The sequence below is a fragment of the Nipponia nippon genome, unplaced genomic scaffold, assembly GCF_047370975.1.
Source record: "Nipponia nippon isolate SJK-2023a ecotype South Korea unplaced genomic scaffold, ASM4737097v1 scaffold_3, whole genome shotgun sequence".
NCBI classification, from domain to species: domain Eukaryota; kingdom Metazoa; phylum Chordata; class Aves; order Pelecaniformes; family Threskiornithidae; genus Nipponia; species Nipponia nippon.
The window spans coordinates 43406562-43434030 of NW_028262347.1; the positions used below are offsets into that span (position 1 = coordinate 43406562).

At 38.3% G+C, this 27469-nt stretch overlaps 1 protein-coding gene across 13 annotated transcripts in view; it reads left to right on the forward strand.

Moving 5' to 3' along the window:
- NAV3 (neuron navigator 3) overlaps positions 1-27469 on the forward strand; it is a 554479-nt gene that overhangs the window by 257939 nt on the left and 269071 nt on the right. For 11 of the 13 annotated variants that reach the window (XM_087765082.1, XM_087765084.1, XM_087765083.1 and 8 more), the window contains exon 1: positions 26615-27029. The exons of the other annotated variants lie outside the window; for them this stretch is intronic. In XM_087765082.1, the coding sequence (XP_087621208.1) occupies positions 26787-27029 (243 nt within the window). In that variant the 5' untranslated portion in view covers positions 26615-26786. Of the gene's footprint in view, positions 1-26614; positions 27030-27469 lie in introns of those variants that run through there. 13 annotated transcript variants of the gene reach the window in all.

Genomic DNA, 27469 nt, shown 5'->3' on the forward strand with positions numbered 1-27469 from the left:
ATCGAAACAGCCCTGAAAAAGCCATGAACTTTGGGCATTAGATTGTTGCGTGTAGGTAATAAATAAGAAGGTACAGCTGCAGTTTTGTAATGGATGCTTTTTGCAATTCTTTGGGCTTTCGAAGGAAAGTGTGCAATGCCTCTTATGGTAACTTTGCTGGTGGGACAATATCTGTGATGCATATGATGCAACCCCTTACACTTTAATTTGGGGGTCTCTTAAACCACATTATTTTAAAACAGTAGCTCTTTCTCTGTTGTCAGTGTGTTTTTCGGGCTCATGTAATGGCCAATTTAATAACACAGCCAGATTAATGTTTCAGAATGTGCTATTTTGCTCAACCATAATAATCTGTCTGCCAAAGTTTATGGACAATTTATAAACCTCTGGATGTAGGAATTCAAAACAAAAGCACTGATAAGTCCTTAACTCCAATGGCCTTTTTGTCATGGGGCACCTGTGCCATGGTGGTGCTCAGCAGCCTGTTTTACCAATCAGTGTAGTTACTCATCAGTGACCCTTTGATAATCTGTTCTTCCTTGTGTTCACACACGGCACCATTTTTCTTGGGTTATCTTACATCAAAGTTAGTGTTGGGAATAAACTTCTCAGAGAAGTACAAGCTAAAGTGAAGAGGAGTAATACTTGTGTTACCCCTCAGAGTAGAATAAAATTTTGTTGCTGAAATGCTAGGTTTCACACTAGGTCAAAGAAAGTTTTATAATTGCATGAGTAATCTCAGAGTGTCAATTATCTCCCTTCTCCCACCACTCCCATCTCCCTCATCTCTTAAAAAACTGATTTTCTCTCATCAGACTGTGCAAATGCACAACTTTCTTCTCCTTTCAGAAAACATATGGTCAAACCTGCCAGATTTGATGGAATTAGCAGGAAACAGGAGCCATCACAGGGGACAAAATTTACTCAGCTAGTGACCCACTTAGTGCCATAATGGTGATGCTTCTCAGCCCCCAGTATTTGACAGGAATCCCAAAAAGATCTGTCAATAGCTAGTACAGTTTTTCTAGTAAACTTCATAGGACATAGGGGAATGTTTCCTTCTCTGTGTTATTATACATCCTTTCTAAGGAAAACCTATGGAGATGGGTATGAAGCTGTAATGGTATGCCTGGTGTCCATCTCCTCTTCCTTCAATTGCACATGGTAACCTGGTGTGACTCAGACTCCTTTGGAGGTGGTGGGGTGGTGCTCTGCTACTGGGAATCCACCTCATACCATTAACAACGGGGAGCAAGGCGGACTCATACCAGATGGGAATTGAGTCCCTCTCTGTACAGCCTGCAGGAAGATGAATTGGCCACAGAATCACACTGATTACACATCGTATTTTTCACACATTTTAATATGTGTGTGGCTTGGGTCCAATTAAAACATCTGAAACAGTGCTGTTAATACGCAGTATTTCCTGGCGTTGCTGGATTAACAGGCCTTTGTGGCCTGGTGTCTCAATCTGCACTAAGAGTATTTTGCCCTTCAAATGCTGTTGCATTTGGAGGGGGAGAAGGTATCGTCAAGAGGTCTTCATTCCTCTGGCAGCATGCTCCTACCCTTGACTCGCCTGGGGCCAGACTGCAACCAGCTCAAAGCGTACAGAAACTGGGACCAGACAAATCAAAGCAGACAGTGAAGTGCCAGCCTGGGTTCCTTTTTAATATATTTTCATTTGTTACAGCTTTCATTTCTTTCTTTTGCTTCTACTATAACTGACATCTGCAGTCTTGGTGCTTTTTAGCTTTTTTTTCCATGAGATTTCATCAAGATGTTGAATGCCCAACACTTCGTTCCTCTCAGCCTTCTGAATTCAACATTTGCCTTTGTCAGAGGGAAAATGGTGCTTTCAGCCACAGATATTTCAGCTTCCACTGATGAAAGGAGAGCTTATGGTTTGTAGGGAGATGTGGTATCTTTTATTATAACAGCTGATACAGCTGAAAGAAAAGGCAAGCTTTCGGGCACACAACCTTAGTCACGGACGACGTTGTGAGGCAAACTTCTACTCACTTCTTGATCCACATTAAATAAAATGTGGATGAGTACAAGCTAGGAAAATCTCTGAGCAACAGCAGCTGCTCAGTGTTTTGCAGTAGTTCAGTACAGAAATGTTATTTCAGCCCAAACTCCCCACTTTTAACAGACAACATGAGAAGTGGTAATCTTGGTGTGTTCACTTGGAAAACAAGTCATCTCCCTTCCACTTTCCTCTACAAACTTGCTAGTAAACCTCTATGTAAAAACATTAAAATGTTTTAATGATATGTGTGTTGTTTTAGATTATTGGAGAGAGCTATGTACATAGAGATGTGCAAATGGCATGTTTATAGTGGCCATCTTCAACATTTAGAAAAAGCAGCCTCCTCAGGCAAATATCTGCTATGCACGAGCAAATTGGTCTCGCCATCGGTTAATAAAAGTACTGCTGAGTCCTGGGATAGAAGTCAGCCCTGTGGCAGCTCTAGCCATCCTAGAAATACTCAAAAATCTCCTTAAAGCAGAAGTAGCCCTTCCCTGAATCAATCCAGTTCTCCTCTGTGTTCAAAGCTGGAGCTGTATATTATTCTTTTGCTATCTACCTCCAATCATCCAGGCCAGCGAGTAACCAACTCAGGGCATTCCCTACCCTGTTCAGAGGATTAAGAACAGAAAATATATATTTTTGAGGGGAGGAACTGCTGCCTTTATTTCCATTCTGTGGTAGTTTGGAAAAATATTTCAGTAGCTCTGGTCTCCCTGTGTTGTATCAACTGCCTTTTTCTCTTACTGTTAGAAAACAGAGGCTGTATTTGAGTTCAGAAAGGTCTGCGCTGGCAGGGTTATTTTTGCCTGAGAAATATGCTGCATGCACACCTAGCTCTCAATATCTCTCTTTAAGTTTAGATTTGCTGATTGGCTTTATAGTTGTTTCCTTTTTAAAACTGAGGTTACCTGACTCATTAAATGATGTGAATACTTTGTGAATATCTGGTCTGCATTTCTGAGTCAAACAGTCTTCAATAATTGTAGCTGAACTATGGTCTGCCTTTTAGGGAAAGATTTCGTGTTACATAAAAAATTTCCAGTGATGGAGAAATAACCACAACTGTTGATTGTTACACTGTTTTATTAGTTAATTATTCTGACAATTAAGAAATGTGCATCTAATTTCTAGTCTTAATTTGTAGGGCTTCAGCTTTCCGCCCTCTTGCACCTTCTTTCTGTTTTGCAGTACAGCTGTCTACAGACGAGCTTGTGTGATATTTGCAGTAGCCCACTTATCTGACTTATGTGGTGACAAGTCTGGCCTAGGGAAAAGGATTTTTCTCCTCTATGTGAATTAATATGATTGCAGCATTCATATAATAGGTGGACAACGTGCCCTCCTGTTTTACGTTAAAAAAAAAAGAAAATGAATCAATCTACTCAAAGTATTTATTATTTTAGGAGTGATAAAAATCAGGACATTAAGAAAAAAAGAAGTAGTTTGCTTAGGTTCATTATATGTTGGAAATGGCACATATGGTGATCTAGAGTTTAATATTGGGAAAAATTGGCCTATTTTTGAGATTTTTTTTTCTTTGATCTCTTATTTCCTAGGGAATTTCCACAGCTTCTGTGTCATAAAAGCTGCTTTGCCTGTTTGACCTTAGTAGAAGTCATATAGCAGGCTGTTTCCTTGTGTTTGCATAGTCTGAAGCTTCTCTTTCTTTCCCGCATTTTTTGTTAGGTAATCCTTAACTACTTTTATTCTTAAATAAAAATTTTCCAAGTATCCATCCTAAATATCTCCTTCAAAGGAACAAGACCTGCCTTGTCTTCATTCTTCTTCACTAGAATGGCAATCTCCGTTCTATGCACTGCCAGTGGACTAAGGTTTTTTGCAAGAGGGCAGAAGATACTGAATGATATTAGGCAAAATTCTGTCCTTTTTAAACCTAGCTGGAAGATACGCAAGTACCAAATCTGTGGCATTTGTTTTGGACTAATTCCTCAAGTTTTAAACAAAACATTTCAGACTATGCTATTTCAGACAGTTCATTGCTTTCCTTCTCTAAATCTTGCTGGAGAGAATGTACATGCCCTTTTTATATTTTATAATGGCACATGGTGATTCTGTTGTCTTGAAAGAAATTTCCCATTATTTCTGTTTCTCCGTATTTTAAAGTAGTAAGTTCTAGTGTTTGTCCCACTTCCTAATTAGAAGAGATTCTTATAGCTTCTACTTCCCTTCATGTGTAAATAACATAAATACAGAAGAGAAAAATGTCAATAATCCAGAAGCAGGTGACCCCACATTACTCTTTGTGTTAATAATGGTTCTGAATGTATGCCAAACAGTCTTTAGCAATGTTTGACACATATTAAAAAAGAAAAAAGAGAGAGAGATTTGGACATGCATATGCTTTTGGAAAAATACTAACATCCTGGATGAGATAACCAAGGAGGTCATTTTGTATTCTGCTGGAAACCCTTGAAATGAAACACAGCAGTTTTGAACCCTGCTGCTGCCATGTTTATAGAGACAAAACATTCTTCTGGAGAAAATGTGCTAGGGTAGTCCAAAAGCGTGTCTCCTGCTTGGGGCTTCTGTGCGCACACTTTAACAAAGCTTTCAGGAACCAAGTTATTCCTTTGTCCAGGTAACATTTTGAAAACAGTTATAGGTGGATACAATGGCTATGTAGGAATTTACAGTTTAAAAAAGGGGCAAAATTTCTTTTTCCCTCCTTTCTCATGCCTGAATTTTTGCTCTCCTGAGCCTGAATGTCTTACATTCTTTTGCTTATGAAATAAACTAAATCCAAATCAAAGTTTTTCTTTTCTCTTTCCTTTTCTTTTCTTTTCTTTTGTTTTCTTTTCTTTTCTTTTCTTTTCTTTTCTTTTCTTTTCTTTTCTTTTCTTTTCTTTTCTTTTCTTTTCTTTTCTTTTCTTTTCTTTTCTTTTCTTTTCTTTTCTTTTCTTTTCTTTTCTTTTCTTTTCTGACTCTATTGCCCAAATTGGGTTGAAGTGTTCAGTCATTTTATAGCAAAACCACAGTTTTGTAGCTTTTTCCATGGTGAATTATAGATCAGTTTTGCTTTCAAGGATGACAGACATGGACTTGGTTAGATTGTTGTATCTGTCTTAACTTGGGTTCCTTATGTTCCACTCTAGCAAAAACTGATTTGCCAAATATTTTTATTGGCTTGTCACCTTTACTGTTATAAAAACATTAAATTGAGAATCTATTAAAACCAGATTTTAAAACGCCTGAAAATCTTAAATATGTATTGCACTAGTGTGTATGGGTTCATTTTAGTGAATGTCTGATTTTTCATTAAGTTTTTTTAATTTTCAAAATCAGCTTGCCTAATTTAAGAGTTCATTAGGCACTATAAATGCCGTCTTCATGAGGGAATGGATAATTAGTCTGAAATCTGTGAAAACTTTGAGCTAAATTTTCTCTCCAAAATGTCAAGGGAGGACATGGTAGGAAGAACTGCCCTTGGAGCAAGATGATCAGCAGTGTCCCAAGGAAGGCAATGCATCTGTAAGAAAGTCTTCAGGAGACGTTAGCTCAGAATTTCAGAACGGGAAAAAAATTGTAGGGAGAAGCAAAATCTAACCCATTTGAAATGAAATGGAAGTTACTGAAATAAAATTAGAATGAAGCGCAAAATTACAAGGCATCTTTGTATTTTGTGTGGCATATGGGCCTGGATACTTCCTAAAGTTGTGGTTGACTTATCCCCATTTATAATAACTTGCCAAAACATTAGAGACACATACAGTTTATTAAAACTGAGCCTTTGTATAATATAGGTGAATTTTGATTTGCAATACTCTCCTGAAAAGCATTTTGTGATGAGGGATATGATTAAATGGGATATCCTGTTATAATAACAGAGGTGTTAGTAGTGTTTTTTCTTCCTTCCTGCCACAGACCTGCCTCTAGGCCTCCAGTGCCTTTTTCTACATGTCTGTTTACTGTATTTGCTATAGAGGGATTGACCATCTTTGACCTGTAGTTATCTTTTATTGCTTCATACAAGTCTTTAGATTTAACTTTCTTTTAAAATGACTTTTTCCCTTTTTCAGTTGAAACTCAATAAGATGTCCTGATAATCAGGATAATTTCATGACACCAGATGCATGCACTTCTGTTTGTAATGTATTTAGTGTCCAAGATGTTGTATATGGAAAAATAATAAAATGTAGAGTTTAAAAAAACATTCATTCTTGGACTTGACTACAAACTGCACCTCTGGCCCTTCTTTACAGCCTTATTTTCTAATCTTGCTTGTTTCAGAATACTTCCTTTGCATTTACAAATCGGTTTAACAGATTCTTATACCACGGTTATCCAGCTTTTCCTGCTGTTTCCACATGCAAAAAAAAAAAATCATGCATATGCATCTGAGTTTTTGGATGTGTACTGGAACAAAAACAAGAAGCTCTACAAAGCTATTGAAAATTAGTGGTATATGTCAGCGCAAAATATGTGTTTCTTACTCTTGCAATACTGGTGCTCATCCATAGCTCTCTTGTTTATTCTTTAAAATGAAGAACGTTTCTTTGAGTGGTTAATTTTTCTGTGTTTTGAAATAATGCAAAGACACGGCACTACCAACCATTTTGTTTTATGAATGTTGAAACTGGGGCTGACTTTGTTTTTAGATTTAACGCACCGGTCTTCATGAATTTCACATCTAGCTATGAACCGACACATAGTAGATTAAAGCTATTATGCTTATATTCATATTTACTGTTTCTTTGAGTGAACTTTCCACTACTGAGCCTAAAAATACACTTTTCTATAGAGTGTCTTTTCTAAGACTCACGCTGGTTTTTACATTGGTTCAATTCTAACCACTGTTCAAATGTGTGCATTACTCTGGAGTGCTTGGGTATAATTGCATGGGCAAAATCAAGATTAAATTGCCCAAGAATTAAATAAGAGGAATAAAAAAACCTGAGTAAACGTTAGAGGAAATTTTTTAAAGATGGAAATTAAACCTATCTACATACATGTGCATACATATTTCCAGTCTCTTGCTGAAATATAGATCAAAGAAACACAACTAGCTTCTTGCCTTTAAGCCAAATTCACTTAATTTGGTGTTGATGGAAACCCAGACACAACCAAAGAAACAGTAGACCTGACTGCAGAGGAAGCTGGTGTGGGTTGACTTTGGTGCACATTAGAATGGGCTAGGAATTCCGTATTATTGAATGATCAGCAGATTGTCCTTCAGGTCTGCCAGCTATATTTCATCTCTGCTTGATGTGAAGATAGACCCAACAGCGCATTGGTCTTTGGTTATTTGTAACTAGAATGACAGTCTCTGTGGTGCCTGAGCAGTACAGAGAGGGTAAAGGTAAGAGTCTGGTGCCACAATCTACTTTTTAGGTAGCATCCTAATCTTTCTGTGAATATGTGATGAGCTGTTTCCCAGGATCCTGCTTCCATGGTTGTCTGGAGATGAAAATTGATCGAAGTGAATCTGAGGTAGGGAAGATGAAGAGAGAAGCAGAAAGTTGATGAGAGTCTGGGACAGTGTGGAGTTGTGTGTGGCATGCTAGTGGGTATGGGAGCTCAAAGCTGCTCCCAAGGGTCCCTTGCATAGATGTAGCCTCTGTCTACAGATCCGCATTTGGAAATGTCTGCTCCTTCAGAGTAGTGCATGGGAAAGGGTCTTTATCTCCTCTTAAAAAAAACTGTTTAAAAAACCAGTTGTTATAAACTAACTTGTGCTCAAGTCTGCCCAGAGCTGCAGGGTACAATGAGGGCCAGCGCTGCCTTGTGTGAAACCAATGACGGATCTATTTGAGCTACTAAGGCATGCAAATGTTTGACAGTATCAAGCTGCCAGAGCTACAGATAAAGTAATTCTATTTCTTTAATTAATTTTTAAAGTATTAACTAAGGCTCTGAGCTCTGAAGTATTTTAAAATAATCGGCAATTTACATGCACTCTAATTTAGTAATCATGGAAGTTTACTTTTTTATTGAAGAGACCCTACAGTACTATATAAAACTGATGCAACTGAATCTCAAAATAGCAGCCTCATCAAATTTTTCTTTTTTGTTTGACATGACCCTGTAGAAGAAACTCAAAGGGAATTTTAAGAGCCCTCAAAAAGATTTAGTTGCACAATTCCCACTTATTAACTGATTTTACTAAAATTTGCCACTGAAGTTATAAAAGAGTTAAATATACACAGAAATGTTTACAGAATCAGGGACTTTGTTTTTAAAATGTACACATATTTAAAAGTGTTTGTCTTTGTATTTGGACCATCTTTTGCTTTATTATATTAAAAACATTTTTCTTTGCTTTCCCTGTATATTGGTAAATTATCTATTAAAGGAAAGACTATAATAACATTATATGAAAAGGAATGTGATTAATAGTAATGGATTTTTTTTTCCATTCTGGACTGAAATCCTGTGGAAAAAAATGCAGTGTGAGATTTGATAAACTCAGTAGCCAAGGATTTAGACTTTTCAAAAATATGATCAGTGACAGAATTAAATGTAACTAAACTTACTGAGGTGTTGCCCACAAGAAATGTTTTAGGACAACTTCCCAAGTTACAGGAGCAACAACCCTAATACTTCCTGCTGCTAAAGGCCACCCCCGTACACTGACTCCCTTGTCATCCAAACCTCTCCTGAGCCAGAATACATGCTGGTACCAAAACACTGGGTGCCAGGAAAAGCTTTCTAAATGGTTTGAAGGTAAAGTACTGGAACAGGTTGCTTAGCAAAGCTGTATAATCCCCTTCGTGGGAGATGGTGAAGAAATGCTCAGGCAGTGATCTGTTGTGTGTGGCCCATGTACTTAATCCCCCTCCATGTCTGGGGGGCGATCAGATACCCTCTGGAGAGCCCTTCTTAGGCTACATGTCTAGGATTTTTGTGATAGTAAACAAACCAACATCTAATCGGCCTTGATGTTCCTTATATTGTTAGTGTCAATGGGGCTGGACTAGTACTTGGGTTAAGTGGGAAATTTCCCTAAATCCCTTAGCATAGACCCAGTTTGACTTGTAAATCAATAAACATTTCAGTTAAGGCTATGCATAGTCCTGTGGTCCTTAAATACATGGAGTGACAGGAAGTGGAACCGTGCTTCTAGCTAGAGAAAGTAATTTTGATCCATTGGCTAGACAAAAACGTATATATCCCATCAGCAGGTTTTGCCACCAGTCATGTCAAGCCAGCTGAGGTCATATGAATTGCAGTCATAGCGTAACAAATATTCCAGATAGCTCTGTGCTACTTCTGAGCTGATATTCTTGGAGCTCTTGTATCCTGAGGGCAGAGAACAAATCAAAGAGAGGAAATGAAGAGTGAGTTTGTGCCTTTGAGCCAAAATATACTGTAAGGACCATCCATAAGCAACAACACTCTGAAGGATAAATATGTGGTAAGAGACTTTGTAGTATCATCCTATATGCCTGCACAGGCAACGGTTTTTAAGGAGTGGGATGTGGGCAGAAAGAATTAAATGGCTAAAGCACAACCACAAGTGGAAAAACAGTCGTTTGATTGACTATTAATTTTTTTAATGTTTTTCCTGCTGAATACATACAAGCTATTCCCAAGATAAAACAAAGTTTCTGGTTTTAATATATAAATATCTTTTGAAGTGCTTTAATGAAGTTTTCCTATAACCTGGTGTCCTTCAGCCACATAAATTATAAAAAACCTTGATGTCATTCTGCTGTAATACTCTGGAGTTGAAGTACCCTGAAAAAATCTTAAAGGTTCCACAGATTTTTTAAATGCAAATAGCTATCATTGTCAAGTTCACCCAAGTATGGATATATGTCCATACATTGTTACTATGTGGCTAGCAGTAGGTGGTCAAACGCATTAAGTGTTGGATTGGAAAGACCTGGGGAACAATTTTCCGTATGGAAAGACAAGAACTGGAAACAATTGCCTGATGTTCAATTCATGTATGGGTGCCTTGTGTTGCACAGAAAATTGTTAGTCATCAGTGAAAGGTGGGAGTTTGTTGCAAGGCTATGACTTTAAGCTGCATTGGGACCAATTATTTACTTGCCAAAATCTTTGTTCAAATTTGTGGGTATGTACAAAAGTTGTTGAGACTTGACACTGATTTTACACTCTATGAGATTAATTTTTCCTCCACAGGAATTTTGGAATAGCACAATTCTATTATCCCACTACTGTTATTTCTAATGGTATTCACCACTTGAATGGTCCCATATGTATGGTGAAAAATAAAATAATAGCATTGTCTTTTTATTGGTGTTTGGGCCTAGTATTGTGCTTAAGTGAAACAGGTCTCATTGTGCTACCTGACACAGAACTGCAGTTCTCAGATTATGCACAGAGGTTGCAGCAAAGCCAGGATTGTGTTCAGCGCTGGCCTTTAATATCTGTATCGTGTCTGATTCTTAGTTTCCTAATGAGGGTACACGAAAATATGCGGCAGTATGGTAGGCTAGGAATTGTCGAGAAAGTTTGGGAGCCATCAATTTAGAGATATATAATATGAGCTATTGACCTAAAGAACTTGCAGCCTATGTGTATGCAGGGGATCCCCTGTCTGTGGCAAGTGGGACTAATTGCTCCTGTGTCCGCTAGCCTTGGATGGAACATAGTCACCATCCATACATCTGGGACCAGTGCGCAGTCCCAGAACACATCTTTGATGACTAGTGATGTAGGGTGCTCCGGCCCGTGGCACTAAAATTTGGGTTGTGTTGGATAACTGGAATGTAAGAAGCAGCTCATGTTATTGATCTTGAGATTGACTTTAGATTGACTCGGGATATACTGTCAGTCTTTTTTTGCCAATGCAAGCAAATGAAAAAGAAGGAAAAAAAAAGTGAAAAAAAGGATGGGTTTACCTTTTAGAAATGCACAGTCCCAGGACTAGAAAACATTTGGTTTTGACATGGATAATTAAAACAAAGCAAAAAAAAATTAAGTTCACCGAACTGCCAGTGGCATGGGGACTTTTTGTAAAAAGAATGCAGGGCTTGGGATGTTTGTCCCGTCTCTGGCTGGTCCCAGTTTAATTCTGTCTTCTATAACACATGATCTGAAGCCACATCTTCCATCCTTCACAAAAAGTTATGGGCTATGCTGGAGTCAGATTAGGCATTTATTCTACCCTTACCAAAAAAAAAAAAAAAGTCCTTGGAAAACAAAAGCTCGGTTTTGTTTAAAAATGGGTCAATTCAATTCATAAACATGATTGGCCAAAGGGCAGAGCACTGTGACATGGAAATGGTAATGATGTTGGGGGCAGGAGGACAAAGGTATGAATAGTTTAATTCAGTGTTTCTGCAACAGTCTTTGTAACTTGAAACTGTAGCCTTGAGTGTCTGAAATCCGGTCACATCTAAGGGAGACTCACAGTATAGTCAGTGGAAGGAAACAGGCATCTCAGGAGGTTGATTAGTCTCATCCTTGAACCAGACTCTACTTTCTGTCTGTTGAGCATAGTTATGGCTGGGGCTGGCTTGCCCAGACTTAGATCTATAAAGGTGCATGAGATGAATCCCTGCTTGTATGTGTCCTAGAACAGGCAAAATCCCTTTTACTCCTTGAATCCTCTTACTTCCTGGAGTGATTCCTTTCTCTCAGTACAGACCAGGTCTTAACTAGGACTTCTGCTGGTCTTCTCAAATGCTCCCTTGCCACATTCAGTTGTCTCCCCAGTCCTACAGTCTCCCTGCCTAAAATTAAATAACTATTCCATGGACTAACATTGGTCAAACTGTTGAAGAAGTAGGCTTCAAATTGCAGCCTCAATGTTTTTTCAATGATATTCTTCCACTGAGATGTCAAGCATCTTTTGCAGGAAGGGCAGCTGTCTGGGAAGTAATTCGATAGGTTTGCTTTGGGCAAGTTTAGACATGTGTTCTAACATAATACAAAATGTAGCTCATAATTTGATAGAGATGTGTTCCTCTCTGTAACGGATACAACAGACAGATGGGGGAGCACAAGTTTCAAGAGAGACAATTATGATTCGTTTGTGAAACATGCGTGTTGCACAACAGCTGCTTGCCAACATCAGCTATTCTTCTCTTGCCCTACAGCTGTCCCAATCTATTTTAAAATTTTTAAATTGTTTTAGAGAAAAATATTTTGTTTGATCTAGGATGTTTTAAATGTTTTTTTTTTACATCCTGAAGTAAAACATCTGGAATGTTTTGAAATGAAACACTTTCAAAATTAAGAGTTAAATATTTGGAAGGAATGTAGCAAAGATATAAGTTTTTCAGTACTTCTTTGGCTGTAATTAATCACTGAAATTGATCACTGCCTGATTTAAAGTGTAATTTAAACAGGTCAGTTTGAAAGAAGAATTTTGAAAGAGAACTAAGTAGTTTACAGAGAAGAAGTAGGAATAAAAAAATACTTTTAAAAGTAAAGAAGGAACAATTTGCTCTTAATAGTTTTCAGGCTGAAATGTAGATTTTCTAAATATATTTTATCTAGTTTTTATTGAAACATTTCCTTTGTTGCCATCTTTCTCCTCATGTTTTTACAAATTCTCTTTGTCAAGTCCCACTCCAAATCCAAAACTACGATGGTTGTATGGCTTCAAAGTTGGAGCAATATCTAAATTAATTTCCCAATGAAATCACCATTGCCTGAAATATAACAGCCCATGCTTCTACAGTTATTTATTAAGTGCTCAATATGTATTGTATTGCCCAGTGGATAACAACCAAACATGTACTCTGCTATTATACTTGTAAGTGGAAAGTTTATTCCTTCTATGACAACTTTTCTGGCTTTCTTGGAGAACCAGCTAACATATATGCATAATAGTGGTAGTTTTTAATTGTTTCAGAACCTTCCTGGAAATGTGGGATGATTTAATATTTCATGCGGTTTCCTTTCCTGCTTTTGTGCTTCAAAGGATGGTGAACAAATTAGCAAAAACCTCAGAGCCAGCTACTGTCCTATATCTGCACAACTCCCACCAGCTTCAACTTGCAGACTCCACTTAATGGTTTGAAATGGATATTTCTTTATAGCCTTCATCCGATGATTGAACTCCTTCGGATGGCAATGAAAACTGAGTATGTGGTAGAGCTGCAGGATCAAACCCTTAGGACGTACCTTATGCTAGTGTACAGCTGAAGGCTACTTGTATGCCTTAGCTTATTTCACTATACTCTATACTTCATCATCTTTGACTTAATGTGAGAAAGAAAATTAAAAATAGCTCATTAAGTACAGTAATTTATGCATACATCTAACAAACTCTATAGGCACACTGATTGTTTCAAAATAGATTGTGCTATGAGCAGAAAAAGTATCTGGTGACTTTCAGTTCTCTTTAAGAGCTGCTTGTTAATAAAACTTTGGATTTAGTATAGAATCTTTAAAGTAAAAAAATGATGGCAAAGTAAGGAATTTTTTAAAAGGGGAAAGAAAACCAAGTATTAATTTCAATCTGGGCACATAATAGTTATAGGATACATTTTCAAATCTATATAATTAAGGGCTTTAGACGGATTAGAAGGCAGCTTAAGTCATAGGATTTTTAACTAAAGTGTAGTCATGGGCTATGCATAGTAATCTGGATTTTTTCCTACATTGATCAGCTGAAGGACAGTAGAATGGGTAATGATGAAACTACCGTAGAATCCAAGTAATGACTCATAAACACCCCTTACCGTAAGCATAAGAATACAGTGGTACTGTTTGCTTCTTCAATACATAGGTATATGAATAAAATGATTATGAAAATAATGAATGGCCCGGCTCTCGTAACATTTTTGACATAGATAGATGGATGGATGGATAGGTAGATAATCTACCATCTTGCTTTTCCTACAAATAGATACTTTTTCTGAGTATCTTCTCTGGTCCATCTGTGTTCTACTGGCTGAAAGATCATAATCACTCACAATCATTTTCTTTGCATCATAGCTGTGATGGCTTACCGGTCTTCTCCTATTTCATAGTTCAGATCTCTTCTAACAGATTGGCCTATTAGATGATGGTGAGGAATCACCAGCAAAATCCAGATGACCTTTCTCACCCCCGCTATTCTGTAGGGAAGGATAGGCTCTTCTTCGTTCTCTGTGCAGCTCTTTGTGTCCTGGTCTGTGGCTATGACTCTTATCTACTACAGAAACACATAGAAAAAGAGTATACAGGTTTGCTACTCTTTTCCATTGCCATTATAGCACAGTCTTGCCTATAGAAAATCAATAGCTGTAAGAAGGTTTCTAACAGACTTCAGAAAGACTCTAGGACTCCTGCCTTTAGGGTCAAAACTCTGGGGTATGGGAGTTGGAAGTTGGAAGACATTTGGGAAGGGAAGTTTTGCTCATGTTGTGAGTGTCATGGCAAAAAACCAATGACTTCTCTCAGCAACATTCAGGAAAGGAGAAAACCAACATGTTTGTATCAACTCAAAGTAATTTAAAAAGCATCTGAGGCTTTCAGTTTTTAAATCCTTTCCTGATTTCTCAGACTGGCACTTTCAATATAACATTCACAGGTTTAGTTCTGGGCCACAAATCTCAGCCTTTACATAACCCACTGCCATTCAAATGATATTTTTCCATTCAGAGATGAGTTTTTACTTCAACTTGGCTGCTCATAGAATAAAAGAATTTGAATAAATAAATTTTTAAAACCAACCTTGATAATTTTTTAATCAGTTCAGAAGAGCTTCTGCTTGAGCCAAATTTGTTTCAAAGAGTTCGTATAAGTGATGCTGAATAGTTTGGCCTGCCAATTTAAGCAAATCTCATAATGGTCCTAAAGTTTCTACCATTGCAACTAATTTCTCCATTTTCTTTGAACTGATTTACATAAATGAATAATATAATCCCAGGCTCAGAGTCCTTGAGTGAGAACTATTGAGCACATGTGGCCATTGAAGTCTATGGAAAGATTTCTGTCTGTGGAAAGATTTTTGTGGAAATTGGACTTGGCTCTTGGGTACCCTGAGACCACTGCAATTAGAGATGGATTTTTCCCCTCCCTTTCACTGAAATCAGTGAGAATTGATTACTCAGAGACCTTTAAAATTCTAGCCTTTCAACAGCCTAGCTTGAAACTGTGTTAAGGAATAGTTCGCCTGTAAGATTTTGCTTTCATTTGTGTTATGTAAATCCAGATATAATTAGTAAGAACTTGAGGTGGCCCTAAGTCTGAAATGACTGGGGATATTCACACCCAGCTGAGGGTGTGATCCAAAAGGTATGGTGCTAAGGTTTGACTCACTTTAACTCTGTTTCCTGTTGGGAAAGTCTCCTGTTGAACATGTTTATTTTTTTTTAATTGAAATGAACTGTCTTTCGTCAAAGGGGGGGGGGGGGGGGGGGAAAGTGTGGGACTCTTGAATCCCAGATCAAAGAAAAGCAATTCTTTAGTCCCAGTTGGAGAATGTTGAAATTTCTGACCTCCAGGTACTTTGGTGTTATATGGACAAATAGGGTGGGCTGAAGCCACTAGCGTGTACAGGCATATCTCTGTGAACCTGCTGGCTTCTGTGGACAGCAAACGAAGAGTGGCTTTATCAGCAAAATTGTTTCAAATAAAAACCTGCTGGGATAAATTTTTCAATAGAAGTTATAACATAAGAAGGATTCATATTTTGTTAAATCTAACAAATTGTTGGCATATGATATAAACAATAAATTCTTTCCTGCTGGAGAAAAACTAACTGGAATTAATTAAACTTATACCAGGGATAAAGTTTACCCAAAGCATAGAAAGTACACTTTATTGAAATGATTTTTATTTGTAATGAGTTGAATGAATACAAAATAGTTGTGTAACAGTTTTAAAAATACAGATTTAGAGAACTGAGCTGCCTGCTAATCAAACTCACAGCAGTCTAGAAATTAATAAACTAATAATAATAATAAGTTCTGCAAACTTGAAAAAGAGCTGGACAGTAATGCCTGCTGCCTGTGTCAGTGCTGCAAAATGCTTCTTCTGTATTGTTCTTAAAGATTTTCTCTGGAAAAAAATCTTCTCTTGATATTTACATTCTCAGTAGTTACATTTTCCCTTGATTTGAAAGTAAAATATTTCCAAATATGATTTGTGTTGAAAATTCCAAATATTTATGATGTCAACTTGTAGGATAGCCTAAAGGAAAAAAGAAGGTTAGGGTAAAGAACTGGAATGTTCACGAGTGTGTTGGAGGACAGAAATCTTAAACAGTGTAATATTTATGAGCAACCAAGAGGCTACATTCTGCTCTCAATTACTCTGGCATAAATCTAGAATTACTCATTGGAAGTTCAAAGTTTTTGCTGCAGATTTACACCCATATAATGAGGAACAGAGTTCAGTTCTGTAAGGGTGGGAAAATCAATTTGGCCAGAATATAACTAGCCTGGAACTCAAACTCTAATCACAGAAAGAAACCTGTTCCAGGTCAGATAGCAGACTGCACATTGTGTATCTCTCTTTTTTTCTTCTTCTTCTTTTTTTTTTTTTTTTTTTTTTCTTCTTTAGCTAATATATTGAAGCAAGCATACAGCCCTATTCCTTGCAGTAGCATCCCATGGCATTAGGCATTAGATTGCTTCAGCTTTATCACGTAAGGCAGAATGAAAGTGCTCAGATATAGTAGAGTCAAGAAGCTCCACAGAAGGCCAAAAGGAAGCAGGGCAATATAAGCAAAAGTTGCTAGATTATAGTTTGAGGGAATAAAATGTAAAGACTTGCAAAGGGCAGTGAGAGGGCTCAGGGAACCACAGGAGAACAGTAAGAGGGAAAAAAGAGTCAGAGTCAAAATCCCATATTGTGGGAATTTGGGAAAGAGAGAGGTCTTTCCTAAATTAAAGTAGGTTTCAGAAAAGACCAGAATCTTTTGACAGGTTGTCAGAGTGGACTTTTGAATACTCTGCTAGTTACAGATCCCAGTGTTGCTCAGGTGGTTTGTAGTGAAGAAATTGTAATGCTATGCTATGATGGTTTCTGAAAAGAAAATAAAAATACTGCCTGCACATCTTGTTCTTATTCTGGAGAAGATTCTCTCACTGTGTGCAGGGAAGGGAATGGAATGAAAAATAAGACTTTAAAAGAGAGTAAAAGAAAACAATAAAGGAATAAAAAGCAATACTGTGTGGAATCTAATTATGCCTTTTCTAAACATAGAGAGTGGGACTGTACTAGTATGTCTCAGACTTGGCTGACAGAAGTAGCTGGAATTATGCAGTTTTGTAGCAGCCGAAAATCTTTCTGGGTCTATCAACAAAGTTATTGAACTGTTGGCCGTGATGCTACATGAATTTGTAATGAAGACGTTTTCTGTAAATAATCGTCTCTGACTTTGTCACCAGTGAAGGTGTGCATGCCACTGCTGACATTTTCATTAGGGGCTGTTAACATAGTATTTGCTGATTTTTAGCTAACAGTATCTATTTAGCTGGATGCTCCAGCTAAGTAACCAGTTTAGTCTCCCTTCTGGTTTTGATAAAACTGTGCTTTCTTCATAGCTCATCCTAGGGTTATTGTAGGTGGAACAAAATTATTTTGGCTTTCTATTTTATTTTTTAATTTGTGAATGCTGATGCAGCTTTTATGGCTGCCATATGCTTGTTACATATGTCTGTTCTAAAAGCCCCATTGATGGATGAAAGCTGGGAGAGGAGTTTTATCATTTGCCTCCCATCTAGCACTTTTCTTGCACTTGGAAGGTAAGTCCAATATAATAAATAATCATAGCCTCCTTTTTTTTTTTAACATGCCACATCTGTAAGGTAATATTTCTCCCCAGTATGCTGAGAAGCAGGAAGGAAGCATCTAACATCTGCAGGATTTGAAGTCATTTTTGACAGCTGTGTGCTATTGAGTGTTTCTTTTTTTGTGAAAGATAAAACAACCCAGGTGAATTGCTCAAAGGGCATTAATGACTGTCAGGCATGTTCAACATGTGTACTCATATGTACATAAAGATACGTACAAAAGATAAAATCATGCATCTATAGACAGAGTGGCAGTGAGAAAATATAGTTTGCTGACCTGAAAAGCTGCTATTGTAATGCACTATTAGATTTCTGTTAAGATGGCACAAAGTATATGGTGCAGTATAGATGGAAGGTGTTTGGTAATGAGAAACAGCGGTTCGTCCTTGACACCTATTGATCAAACAACTGGAAGGTTTGGTCTAGTGACATATAGAATCCATTTCAGCAGTTGGCCTGGAGCATGCTCTGATCACAGCAGAATGGAGTAAGGCACAAGCTTTCAAGGCTAGCTGTAGGAAATGTTCACATATGGCCAACAGGAGATAGAGGCAGACGGTTGAGATTTTTAGTATGTGCATTAGGCCAATTTTTATTTGAAAGACAAAAGCACCCACATACAGCTAGTTCATACATGGTCAAGGTTTTTCATTCATTGACACACAAGGCCTGTCTGCTTAATATTTTGCAGGTAGAGATGAGTGACCATCTCTGCCAGAGCTCCAAGCTGGCCAAGCACAAGCCAAAGGCAGGAAGCCACAATGCGTGTGGTGAGTGAGTGTGGTGATAAGCCTGGTGAAGAAACGCTGCTAAAAAATGTGGGCTCTGTATAACATTATCATAAGTCCTCAGTCAGAGCAGGCAAATAGCACAAAGTCATGGGCAGAAAGAGCATGTCTGCTTATGAAAACAAAACAAAAATCCTAGTGTGACTTCAAGGTACTTTACAATATCTGTTCTTCACCTAAGAGCTTGAGATCCAAAATGTCAGTACTGGTCAGAGCGAGGACCAGTATCCTGCTTCTGACCATTGGCAGTAGCAGATGTGCAAGGAAAGTGTATGGAAATAGGGCACATGGAATCATTTAGTTTGGAAAAGGCGCTTAAGATCATTGAGTCCAACTGTAAACCTAACACTGCCATGGGGCATAATGCTTCCCCCAGTACACCCATCCAGCATCAGAGTAAGGTAAATGCCAGATTTTCCAATGGGAATCATGGTAGGGAAGGTGATGTAATGGTGATCTTGTAAGTCTTCACCAAGAACTACGATGTTTGTCTGTACTTTGTGTTGAGATGTTGCCATAGGAAATCTTGCCTTTAAAATGCCTGTCAGTATTTCCTGAATTAGTGCAAATCACAGGAAATGTAGGATAAATATGAAATATTTATGTGGTTAAAGAAAATGAAAATAATGTGGGTATTGTACGAAGGCTTACTTGATAACAAAATTAGTTACGATGACTATCTGCAAAGACCAACAGGAAACAAAAAACATGTCTTGGATCATTCACCTATACTGATAAGCAGTGAGGAATAACAGGCAATATTACGCAATAGTTGCACTTAGATCAAGGTACGGGCAAGCAGATGGGTAGAGGTGGTATAGCTAGCACAGCAGGTATTATAAATTGTGGGTGATGCAAGCCAGCATTGAATGACTACAGTCTCAAAGCAAGAAGGAAGCAGACAGTAGATTGAGTCAGAAGTGCTCCTCCAGCTGCAGTGCAGCTCACACTTGTTTAAGGTCAAATATCAAAGCTAGTCCCTGAAAATCTATCCATCTTTGTTTTCATGAAGTATTCTTTAAGTATTAATGTAGTCTTCTGGTTTTTTTGAAACACCTATTGCTAACCTTTCACTCCTAACCATTTTAATGATTATTAAAAAAATTGTTCTTTTCTTCACTGTTGTCTATATACACTTTTGGCAGAGGAAGTTTTCTTCATATCTCCGAAACTCTCTGTGCAGTAATTTCCATTGACTGCAGGGGTATCTGCTGGTGATAGCAAAGCTGATTGACTTCAAAGTCTGTTACTGTTGTTGCCGCACTTGGCCAAGAGTCTGCTCATGACTGTAGCAGATGTTTTTAAGCTTTTTTTTTTTAAAGTTGCCTTTTTTTTTTTTTTTTAAATAGACCAATGGGAACCTTATGGAGCAGTTTTTCGCTACAATCCTGAAGTGAATGCCAGCATAGCTATGTTTTTAAAACCCTCTATCAGATCCACAGTGTTCATAAGAGGAAAGTTACCCTTTCCAGCAGATGAAAGCATAGGTTTGCCACTCTGCCAGCTACCTGGTGGCAGATAATCAGCAGATTCCTGTTTAGTCTCAGTTTCTTTATCTTAATGAGTTATTTTTTACAGTTCATTAGAAAATTTCATAGTAAGTTTATTCCCTGAAGAAATTTTGGATGAAAGTTATGAACAGTTCACACTTAGTATCAAGAGTCAGAACAGCTTTGATTAACCCACAAATATTGCCAACTTCCTTCTCATCTAATTAGGACTTATAAGTGTCTCCTTAGCATCATAAAATATTCCATCAGGATTTTAGGGTGTATGTGCATTGGGAGAATTTTGTTCTAGGGGGATCTGTGTTGAGAGCAGTAGTGACTGGAGAGAATTTACAAGGACCATTTGCGGGGGTGGGGGGGGTAGAAGGTAATTTAAACCTTGGTCAAAATTTCAAATGGAGCAAAGCTGCTTCCATTAATAACATTAATAAAAACAGGCCAGAAATTCTGTTCCTTACCACTTCCACTGAAAGTAATGTTATCACTTAAGAACTTAATCATATATTCTAGAAATGTCTGTTTTTGTGGTGTCTACCCTAGACATTTCTCCAGTAACTCTAGAGAGAGCTGGAACACTCTTAAATGCCCTGAGAAGTGAGGGAAATGTTCCTTTGGCAATGCAGCAATGAAGTCATGTACCTGTAATGTATTCTAAGACAGAAAGATACAGGGAAAGCAGGAGTTGAAATCAGTAACTCACCATGGCCCATCAAAGGTGATACAAAGCCAGAAATCCTCTCAGAGACAGAAAGCCGGATGGGGAAGAGAGCAGAAATGCAAGAGGGAGAAGATACTTGCCAGTGGCCAGAAGGATCCTGGAGAAGCCAGTGTGCCTGCTATGGCACACTGCACCCTGGAGAGGGTTTGTAAATGAGAAACTGAGGAAACAAGGGAGAAAGGAAAGAAAAGCTGACACTTTAATTGTTAGGATGAGTATGATCTTTCAGACCAGTTTATGCAGATTGAAATAACAGGGGGTTTTCCTTGTTAGCTGCAGTTAACAGCAGCTTCAGCATTTGTTGTTTGGTTCATTTACTTAGAAAGGAACAAATAAGATTATCCTTTTTTTTTTTTTCTTTTCCTCTTCCACCTTCCAAAGAGGAAAGCTGATGCTTTCTTAAGCTTTACCAGCTGGCTGTATGGTCTAGTGAGTAGGTCAGTATGTAAATACTTACATAGTGTGTTCAGTTGCTATTAGTCCTTTCTTATCCTTACAAAATTTTTGTTTACATTTCCCAATCCTATAGTATTTAAGCTTAATTCCTTTGAGCCAAATACTTATGATTAAATATGGTGTGTAACAAAGAGAAATAATTATATTTTTTAACCCACACAGATGTATAAACCATAAAAATCCCTACTCAAGAAAGAGAGTACTGAGGCTCCATATAGACTTGGGAAGGTCAGTTAGCCTCATGGTTCCACTTGACTGTATTTTCATGTATCTTACATACTTCACGAGGAGGTATGGTACTAAATTATGCATAAAGGTTTGAAACCACCTGATGGAAGATGCTGCAAATGTACAGCATGAATAAAAATTATAAAAGATCTGGTCACTTCTACCAGTTAATGCATTCAAAACCATAAACCCCTGGCTGAGCTTTGAAGGGCCAAATAGTTCAGAGGATAAAACGATATCCTTATTTAAAAGTTGTCCTCTTTGAAAAACTTCCCCAAACATTCAGCCAAAGCAGAAGGATTTCCTTTAGGAAGCCGGATGCACCTTTTTCTGTGACTGTAACTGGGCTTTGGATTATATATCTTTGGGAATTCCAAAGTGTTAAGAAAAACAATAGCAGCTTACTCAGTAGCATTACATACTTACAGATAGGATTAAATACTTGTTACATGTCTTACCTTGAGACTAATGGATTCACCTGACTTTTCTAATAGCAAAAATAATGTCGATAGAATTATGCTGTGAACATGAGTCAGCTGCACAATTTGTCTCATCATTATCTGACAGATTGAACATATTTTGTTACACCAAACAGACACGCAGTGTGCTTCTTACTTGTATTATAGAAGTTTAACCCTGGCTTAGCTGCATTTATTAAATAAATCATAAAAGCTGTTTCAGGTACCTTCAATATTTTAGTATCGTGGGTTGCTTTTTCAAGAGTTCTCTGTCCCCAGCTGGGGAAAAATTTCTTCTCAACCTGAAATCAGTGCACACAAATTTGTGTGGTTGTATCAGCACATTCAAGCTCGTTCAGAAGTTGGCCTGGCTCACGTAAGCTATAGACACAGCTGTTACACCAGTGGGATGAAGTAGGGAAACAGCTCAGAACAGACCTCTGCAGTCTCTGGACCCCTGACATTTCCTGTTTGACCCTGGACACATGCAACAGCTTCCTTGTCGAAGATCATAGACCAGAAGGAGCAAACAAATCTCTTGGCTCCACTTTTGAGGCAGGTGTCCCCTCTCTTGATATTTCCTGTGGTCTGGGAGACACAGCCAGCTGTCTGTTCAGTTCATGTGAGCAGTTTGTCTGAGGGATGGGGGTACAGAAGGGGAGCAGCCTTCATGGGACTTGTTCTGGTATATCAGATGCGATGAAGGAAAGGAAATTTATGCTGGGGTGTTGTGCTGTGAATGGTTATTCCTGTTAAGTCTTGAGAACAAAAATTCATCTTAATATTACAACTGACAGATACCTTCTTTTATGAGGCGGCATGGATTTCAGGTGTGTTTACTCTTGTTATATGAAATAAATATTACAGCTTTTTCTGGGATGTGGGCATTATTATACTGAATGCATACATAGTGTTTTACTTTGAGGTACAGATCATTCATCTAACTCATAATTTCTGAAAAAACATTGATTGCTCGATGCTTTCAGAGTCATGCTTTCTAACCAGATTGTCATCATTTTTAATCATTATTAGCTAAAGAAATGGTCCTGCCTTCAACATTTTGCTGGAACTGCCACTACTGTTGACAAGACTACTAAGAATTGTGTTTTGACCTTTGCTCTGTTTTCCCATTTTTTGGTCTCTGTTTTCACTTTTATCTCCTTATCTAACATCCCACTTTAAATGTTGCCCTCTGTTTTTTTCCACAGCTCAGTTGTCTTCTAGCTTCCTCATAACTCCCTAACCTTTCCTGCACAATTTCATGATTTCCCTTGTGTCAGGGCTTCAGTCACGATCTGTGTTCACCCTCCTGCATCCTGAATCCAGGTGATGTCCCCTACCTGCCTGGCTTGAGGATGTCTAAGCTGATAAATGTCTAATTAAGTGGGAAAATTAGAAACCTACAGGTCCTCTCTCTGTACAATGTTTAGCCTGACCTGTTTCTTTGCAATCCCTTTCTAGGTATGTCTCTATCAGATTCATGTAACCAAGTGAAGATATGTGTCCCTTGTTTCTGTCAGCCATATGTTTTTACTCACTACTTGCTCTATCCTGACAACCATAGTTTTGTCCCTCATGCCAGGCAATCTGGTGTTGTCTTTGATTTCATGTAACCCCAGGTTATACAGGTTATAGCCACTGCTTGCAACTTCTCCACCCCTGGTTTCTCACAGATATGTCTTCTTTCTGTTTGGATATTCACATATATCTAAATTATCCTCATTCCTTCTTTGGATTCTCCTTGGCAGCCCTGCTTGATGGTCACTTAGCTCTCCAAGCCAGAGCTACCGGGGACAATCCCACCAAACTCACACTGCCAGCACGATGCCTAACAGGGAACCCTTCTTTGCAGCTTCCAGCTTTGCCCTTTCCACACAGTTATGCCCTGTTCCTCCCTCTACAGAATCCTTGTGGGCCCAGACACCTTCTGCCTGCAATGCCATCCCCTGCCTGGCCAGCTCCACCACGAGCACCTGCGTCTGGTGCCAGTTCGTGCACGTTGTCCACAGATGCTTTATCCTGTGCTTTCCTGTTTGCATGGAAAACACTACTGAAGCTTAGCTGTTAAATATTCTTTTCCCCTGACATCCTTCATAAAACCCACATTCATTGTGAGGTACACAAATGTCTTTCAAGTCAAAAATGTAGCTAAGTGATTTCTAAGGATAGCAGATGTTTATTTTTTGCTTTGAATTAGAATGAGAGAAAACACAAAAAAGGAAGACCAGACTTGCAACCAGGCTTGTAACCACATTCTTACCTATGGAGTATTACTATTTATTTTCTCCATTACCTTTCCTGATTCCTGCAAATAATCTTGTACATTCTTCTTTGTATCTTCAGTAGACCAGAAGCACTTCTGGGTTTTATCATTGTAAAAATTCTAGCTAAATGGGGTTCTGAAGTTGATGGCCCTGACCTGGTACTAGCTTAAAAGTCATAATATAATTAATAATTATTTTGAAAGCGTAACATCAGCTTCACATCATTGTTTCCAAACCCTGTTGGTTATGTATTACAGATGACTCTCTCCTAGTAAGCTTGCTTACTTATTACTTTTAGGGATTCTGTGCTGGGAAAATGGGTTGCAAAAGAGACTGTGGGTATCATGACCTCATCATTTGTGTTCAAAAGAAGAACAGCAAGATTACCATAATGCATTACTTTGTAAAATTATAACCCTGAGAAGTAATAAGATTCAATTACATTTTTTTGGCAAAGTTCTTTTTAAGAAAGTATCTGTCTCATGACTCTAGTATATTCTTTGTCTTGATCATTGGTTAACAGTCCTCATGAGGATTTTTCATCTCCTCAAACCTTGCAAGAGATAAATCCCTCTTTTCCTGTGGTCCGCTTCAGTCTTTGCATATGTGCACTTTCTAAAGCGTTAACTGTTAACAGTTGTGCCTAAGAAACCTAAATTCCTTACACAGCCACAGTGCTTTATGATGCTGGAGAACAAATGCGGACCGCACAAGGAGCTTTCTTCCCCTTTGCTCTGCACAAGACCTGAAATGTCACACCGAACAAGAATATTCCACTTGTTGAGGCAGAGTGGTGGATCCTGTGGGCTGAACTTGTCTAAAACACAGAGCAGTTACCTCTGTGCAGTCTTGCATAAAGCCCATTGCGGCTACCATTAATGGTGGTGAAACCAAAGAGAAGATAAGCAGAGGATGCTGAAATAGGTTTGCTGATCCTCCATATACACACTTCAAAACTCAGGAGAGTCCTAAAGCGGGTCAGATTCACTCCTACAAACAAGAATGGGATAGTTTATAAACCAGCATAGAGAGTTGAATTTTTAACTGCTGTGTGAGTGTGATCTTTGTAAATGAAAGATAGATGATGGTACTGTGTATTACAGTTTTATTCTGCAAAATAATTTCAAAGGGTGATTTAAGAGGATCCTTTTAGTCTGCTTCTCATTTACTCTGTTTTCTTTTAAATGCTTTTTCTAACTCTTGCCATCCTTAATTTGAGAATTTAAAAGTCCAGAAGGCTCTTATTTTCTCTTGGGCTTACATCTATAGTGTTAATAGTACATACTATTCGGGGAAGGCATAGTTAATACCATGTAGGATATTAGTGGCAGAATAGGATTCAGGTCATCTTATCTCTCTATGTTTTATTTTGGAAGAGATAACAAGAAAAACATGTGGAACATTTTTGTCCATAATGCTGGGTGATAAAATCCCATAGGAGTTTAATGGTGTGGCATTTCTGCACATTTTTTTCCTTATATCACAGTTTAAAATGGGTTCCCCTGCTATAGGCTCTCAAAGGAATTTACAGTTGTCCTTTTAAGTAAGTGTTTATGCTGCTCAGCAATTTGGACTGTCCATCCTGACTCATTTTATAGCCTGCTCTGCTTGCCTATCTGTCTTGTATTTCCATGTACAAGGATTTGAGATTGCCAGCAAGAATATTTCTATGAGCAACAAGCAGAAATGATGCGTTGGACATGGACTTCATGGAGCTTTAAATGTTTTTAGAAAGGGAAGTGTTAACTTTGAATAGATGACGTTAGCACCACCACCAAGAAAGAAAGAAAAAAAAAGAACTCTGAAAAGCTGTATTGACTAAATCTTCTAACAATGCTTGTGATTTTCCTATATCCTGCTCTGTGTTTTTGTATGGATTTTTCATAGCACAGACAGACGTTACCCACACTGTGATTCAGCGTCTGTTCCTAGCTACGCTCTTGCACGATTTTAACCTGATTTCACGGGAGGAACAGGGAATGAAACACCGTAGCTCATGGTTGTCAGCAGTGAAAAATAGCCAGGAATCAGACAAACAGCTTCATTGCTGAGATTATTTCCGGGATAAAAACTCTTCCAACAGCTGTTTGCTTTGGCCACTACTCAGGTCCTTTTTTTTTTTTTCACTCAGAAAAAAAAAAAAAAGAGGTTTGTTTTTTTTTAAGATGTGGACTGGCTATTTATGTAGTCAGGAAGAGGTCTCTGCTTCCAGTGTTGTGGTCTCAGAGCTGTTTTGACAGTTGGAGTACAGGGAGGTTTCATCTCTTCTCTCCCTCCTTTTCTCCCGTCCTTCATTCACTTAATGCACAGACCTGGAATGCTGTAGGAAGAAGAGAAAGCGAATTTATGAGTTCTTTAATCCCAGACAGGCAGCTCTGTGGCAGTTACCTTCAAGAAAAGTTCACGCCCCAAAGGAGTGTTTAGTCTTACAGAGCCACTGACTCACTGAGCAGCGCGGGTGAGTGGCTGCGCGGGAGAAGGCGAGAGATGAAGGAAAAGTTTTGCTTCCTTGTGAAACTCATAATATTATTGTTTTAAGACATTTTTGAAAAGATGACTGCTACTTTTGTTTAAAGTATTTGTTCTGGAATTGCTGAAGCTGGAGTCTACCAGACTGAGGTCAGGAGCATTTTCTTTGGCAGAAAGAAGATACTTTTATAGAAGCCATGCCTGTACTTGGGGTTGCCTCCAAGCTAAGACAGCCAGCCGTAGGGTCAAAGCCTGTTCACACTGCCCTCCCGATACCCAACCTTGGCCCCGCCGGCTCGCAGCAGTACTCACCAAAGTCTTTGGAGCTTACTGGGGCGGAGAGCTCGATGCTTTCTTGTCAGCTTACGTTAAAGTCAACCTGTGATTTTGCAGAGAGGAGAGCGCTTCAAGGAAAAACCCAGGAGATTGAAGATAGCAAGGTTAGTTGTAAACTTTACCTGTGGATATCAATTCTCAGAAAAAGTTGATTTGCTCAGACGAAAATCTGATAGAAACCTACTGCATGCAGAACTCGGGGGTAATTGGGTAAATAATACACTTTTGCTGTCATCAGTGAACTCACATAGCAGCCTTGGAAATTTGTTTTGCTCAGTGTTGCTGTTTGAATAAATATTCTGTTCATAAATGTTAGTGTTAAACGCTTCACAGATGCATTTTGATAAGGATCAGCAGAATCATAAGTAGAGAAAAATCATTCCAGCACCCAGTAAGCAGAGCAATGACATGACAGTACTTTAAAAAAAAAAAAATCTTGGCTGCTTCATGTTATATTATGAAGTTTAAAAAGAGCTCTCACGCCCACACCTATTCCCACAGGGAGGGTCTTTTAAAATAAAAACAAGTAATTGATTTTCTTTAC